The sequence below is a fragment of the Trypanosoma conorhini genome (assembly GCF_003719485.1).
Source record: "Trypanosoma conorhini strain 025E chromosome Unknown Tco_14.4_contig_00813, whole genome shotgun sequence".
Taxonomy (NCBI): Eukaryota; Euglenozoa; class Kinetoplastea; order Trypanosomatida; family Trypanosomatidae; genus Trypanosoma; species Trypanosoma conorhini.
In genome coordinates, this window is record NW_021704902.1 from 1 (window position 1) to 4,160 (window position 4,160).

A 4,160-nucleotide genomic window follows, 5' to 3' on the forward strand; every position below is an offset into this window, starting at 1 on the left:
GCCCTGGTCGCACGAACCTCCACACTCCTGCACCTCACGGTGACCGGCACCGCGTGTGTGCGTGCGGGCGGCAGCAAACGGGAGGGGGAAAAGGCTGCGTCGCCCAAGGGAAACTGCATGGATTGGCGAGGCACGAAGTGAAAAGAGAAAAGGGAACACTCCTCAGAGCACAGGGGGGAGAGAGACGTTGGCCCAGAGAAACGACGAGCAAACTGGGCGCACAAAGCGTACGCGTCGTCCCTGCCAGGGTGTGTGTGTGTGTGTGTGTGTGTGCAGTTGCAGGGGTCTGGGTGGCCGCACGCTCTTCACCGCGGGCAGACATCCCGCAAAGAGTCATTGGGCTCGCAGGGGCCGCAAGCGGCAGCGCGAGGGGCAAAGGAGCCTTCCTGCATTTACACAAGCGGCAAAGCTCACACCCTCGCCAGCAAAACGGGGTGCGGTCGTAAACTCCACACAAACCGTCTGACCCCCTGCGCCCCCGCAAGTAGAAAAAAACACACACACATAGCACGCGCAGCGGCGCACTGCCTTCGCCACCTGCCGCGCCGAGGCCCCTGCAGCACAAGACGTTGCCGCGCGAGTGGGCTGCACGGAGAGAGCGGCTGGGGGGGGAAGGGGGTTGCGGCTGGGCGGGGAAAAAGCATCCGTGACAGGATTCGAACCTGCAACCCTCTGATCCGTAGTCAGATGCTCTTCCATTGAGCCACACGGACACGGCGACCGCCGCCGCCGCGCAACGCAGCACGCAGCGAACGAAAAAAAGCAAAGAAAAAAAAGGCGGCGGCAACGGCGCGGGAGCAAAAGAAGAGCGGCCCAAGCGGCCCAAGCGGCGGCCCGCAAGGAAAATAAGCGAAGAAAAACATCAGCAACAGAAAAGCGCCCTGCGTGGCGTGTGGCTCCCCCACAAGTCCTCAAGAGGAGGAAGAAGAGTTATCGTCCTCCGTGGTGTTTTCCCCCCAAAAAAAGTGAAGCGGCGGCGGGTCGTCGCGTGGCGTCCCGCAACGGCGTGCGCATTTTGCCTGCGGGGGGCGAAAAGGAAAAAAAGTCCTGCCTGCCTCGCGTCGTTGTGGCCCGCCGCGTGCCCACGCGGCCAGTTGCGTTTCGCAGGGGCCTTCCGCGCGGCGTGGCGTCCCTCTTCGGCTCGCGCCGGGCGGAGAGGCGAACACAATCGTGCGGGGAGCCCCCGCCCCTCCGCAGGCAGCGTGCGGGCACAGCGAAAAAAGGAGAAGAAGATTTTACGCAAAAAAAAAAGAGAAAAAACGGGCCCGCCGAAGACGACAGGCGGCAAGTGGAAGAAGAAAAAAAAAAAAAAAATTCCGCGTGCCTCCCGGCGCGGGCCGCGCCGCCTCCTCCCTCGCCGCCCACCCCCACGGCCCCCGGAAGAGGCGGCGACGCACCCCAGACAGACCCCCGCGCACGGAACCGCCCTTCGCCTTGGCCGTTGCGCGCTGGGCGCCCGCTGCCCCTGGCGGCCCGCCCTTCTCCGTCGCGCCGGCCGCCTCCTTCCCCCCAGCGCCGCAAGCTCGCCGGCGCCGAAGCGGCGGTTGCGCAGCACGACGTTCTCCGGCGCCACGTGGTGCGCCGCGTTTTCGTGGACGCCTTCGCCGCCCCCAAAGCAGACGCGCGAGACCCCCTCAGGCGGCGGCAACTCCGGCGCAGGCCCAAAAACCCTCAGCCGCGGGCTCGGGCGAAGCAGCCGGCGGGGACGGGCGTCTCTCCCCCAACCGCCCCGCGCGCCGCCCGTCGACGTACGCCGCGCCGCACCGCGAACACCGCTCGGTATGCGATCCCCTCCCCCCACGCGACTGCGTGTGCATCCGCCCCTTCTGCCCCGAACTCCGTCCTCCGGCGCTTTTGCCCGTGGCGCCGCAGCCCCGGGCCTCTCCCGGGCCCCGCCGTGCCCACGCCCAGCGGCGAGGTGGGACGCCTTGTTGACGGCCACCGTCGCCACAAGCGTCACCTCCTCGCCCAAAGAGCCGTGCCCGGGATTCTGCCCCTCTCCGCCCGCCATCTCCGCGCCAGCCCCCGCCGGCTCAAAGCCGCCCACGGCCTTCCGCGTTGCTCCTCCAGACACCGTGGCGCCCACCCCAAGGCACCCGTCATCCCAGTGGGAAGTGCCGCCGCCGTTCGACAAAAACGCAACCATCCCCCCCGTTGGCAGACGGCCGGCGCAGGCAACAGCTTCCGCGGCGCGCTTCGCAGCGGCGGTGGTGGCGGCGGAGCCGCAAAGCGCTGGGACCCTGGCCTCCACGCCTTCCCATTTATTCAGCACGGACTTGATCCGCCGCAGGTGCTCCGGGAGGCGCGCGAAGACAAGGCTGCCCGGCAGCCCACTCTCACCCCCTTCGCGTAGAGGGCAAACAACTCATCTTTTGTGTGCAGCGGAGTGCTGAAGGGGAGGTGGCCCGCATCCTCCGTAGAGGTCGGCCCAACGTCGTGGGTCCGGGGCGCCGTCGGAGAGCCACAGGCGGGGCGCTCTGCGTTCGCCGCCGTCTCCGCTGCGTCCTCCTCGCGCGACGTGCAGCGAGGAGACCGTGGCGCACGGCAGCACGCTCCTGCCCGCAATGTTTGCGGTGACGAGGTCGGAGGGGGCGTCGAGCACAGGCAGCGCGTATGCGTCGCCCAACAGGCGCGGGAATGGCGCGGCGGCCTCCTTCCAAGTCTTCCCCTCGTCCCCGGATTCGTACACCCCGCGCCGCCACGGGAAAAACCTGCTGCGACCATCAAAAGCTCCCCCGCCCACTCAAGAAGCGTGGCACCGGCACAGCCCTGGGCAACCACAGGCGTCGCAGGAAACTGCCAGCTGCTCCCACCGTCGTCGGAGCGCACGACGGTGCAGGCGCCCTCTCCCTCATCGGTGGGGCCGCCAATTGCCACAAGAGGGAAGACAGTCGTCGTCGCCCCAACTGCAGCGCCTTTGCCCCAAGGGCAGCAAACAACACCTCCCACGAGTGCCTAGTCATCTTCCCGGCAAGCGTGGACTTCAGCGACCTGGGCGCCTCCCATGGGGCCTGCTTCCCTCCTCCCTCTGCCGCGGGCCCCGCAGCGCGACCAGCGAAGGGCTCAAGGCCCGACTGAACGCCACCCCGTGCGGCATCCGTGGCTGGCACAACAATACACATTTTGTCTCCCTTCACCACGGCCTTGGAGCCGAACGGTGGGGCGTACGTGTGCTCCTCCGCCAACCGTTCGTCCACAGTCTGCAGCGTCCACGTTGCTTCCGCCCATGTCGTGTCTTGTGCCAACTTACCGTCGCCTCCGTACGCCTTGTATTTTGCCCAAATGCCGGCACCCACGCCGTGGTCGCCCTCCTTTTCGTGGTCGCCCACGACAAGAGCAGGCATCACACCATTCACGTCAGCAAGCGAATGGCCGTAGAACGCGAGCGCACTTGGGAAGCGAGCGCGACTTCCTCTCCCTGCTCTCCGGCACTGGGTCCTGGCCCTTCCCGCACCTTGCAGAGTTCATCCTTTTTGGGCGCACTCCCCGCAGTGGCGTGCGCACGCCCACAACTGCCGCACACCAACGGCACGCAGGGGAGCAGCGGCAGCGCCGCGGAGGAAAACAGGTGCCGGGGCATGTTGGGCCGCTCTCTCTCTCTCTTCCTTCTCTCCTTGCGGCGGGGCCGCTCAGGCAGCGACGGCTGTGCGTGCGTGTGTGCGGTGTGTTGCTGGCAAAAGGGAGAGGTGGAGAGGAGAGGAAGAAACACAGGCGGCAACGTGGCAGGCACGTCAGCTGGGAGCAGCCCATATGACCGCGGAGGCAGCAGCGCATCTACTCCCACTGCGCATGCACACACACACACACAGAGAGAGAGAGAGAGAGAAATGCGTGTGTGTTCGGAAACGGGGCGCAGGCGCACCGGAGGCCCGGCCGTCGTCGCGCCCCCAAACGCGGGGGATTAAACCGCCGGAAGGCACGCCGCGGCCACGCACCCCTCCCCTCCCGCTATTTTGCGCAGTGCCTCACGAAGTGCTGGAAGGCGGCTTCGAAGGAGTCGAACACCTCCGTCCCGTCGCAGAGCATCAGGTTGAAGGGAAGGCCAAAGTCCTCCACAGTCCTCCCGGCCGCGTCACACGCACCGCCGTACTTCTCCCTCATTGAGCGCCGGTCGGAGGTGAAGGCCAGCACCGTCTTTCCCAGGGCAGCGGCGTAGCCCA

General features: G+C 66.9%; 3 protein-coding genes and 1 non-coding gene across 4 annotated transcripts in view, besides 3 other annotated features; all 4 read right to left on the minus strand.

The window, feature by feature from the left end:
* Nucleotides 1-248: 248 nt before the first annotated feature.
* Nucleotides 249-273: a microsatellite.
* A 368-nt stretch (nt 274-641) lies between these two features.
* On the minus strand, nt 642-713 carry Tco025E_08557. The gene has a single exon. It is a non-coding gene; the product is annotated as a tRNA-Arg (tRNA).
* Nucleotides 714-862: 149 nt separating this feature from the next.
* On the minus strand, nt 863-2,146 carry Tco025E_08558 (trans-sialidase; the record flags this gene model as incomplete). The annotated part of the gene is made up of 1 exon (XM_029375404.1): nt 863-2,146. The coding sequence occupies one exon, from the start codon at nt 2,144-2,146 to the stop codon at nt 863-865; it is 1,284 nt and encodes a 427-aa protein (XP_029224487.1).
* Nucleotides 2,147-2,723: 577 nt separating this feature from the next.
* Nucleotides 2,724-3,344, minus strand: Tco025E_08559 (trans-sialidase; the record flags this gene model as incomplete). Its single annotated transcript, XM_029375405.1, has 1 exon — nt 2,724-3,344. One exon carries the CDS (start codon nt 3,342-3,344, stop codon nt 2,724-2,726), a length of 621 nt encoding a protein of 206 aa, XP_029224488.1.
* Nucleotides 3,345-3,589: 245 nt separating this feature from the next.
* Nucleotides 3,590-3,613: a microsatellite.
* A 194-nt stretch (nt 3,614-3,807) lies between these two features.
* Nucleotides 3,808-3,826: a microsatellite.
* Nucleotides 3,827-3,948: 122 nt separating this feature from the next.
* The window catches only part of Tco025E_08560 (nucleoside 2-deoxyribosyltransferase), a gene marked incomplete at both ends in the record, with an annotated part of 300 nt that continues 88 nt past the window's right edge, over nt 3,949-4,160 (minus strand). Inside the window, one exon of the mRNA XM_029375406.1 lies at nt 3,949-4,160. This exon is cut by the window's right edge and continues 88 nt beyond it. Coding sequence (XP_029224489.1) covers nt 3,949-4,160 — 212 coding nt within the window.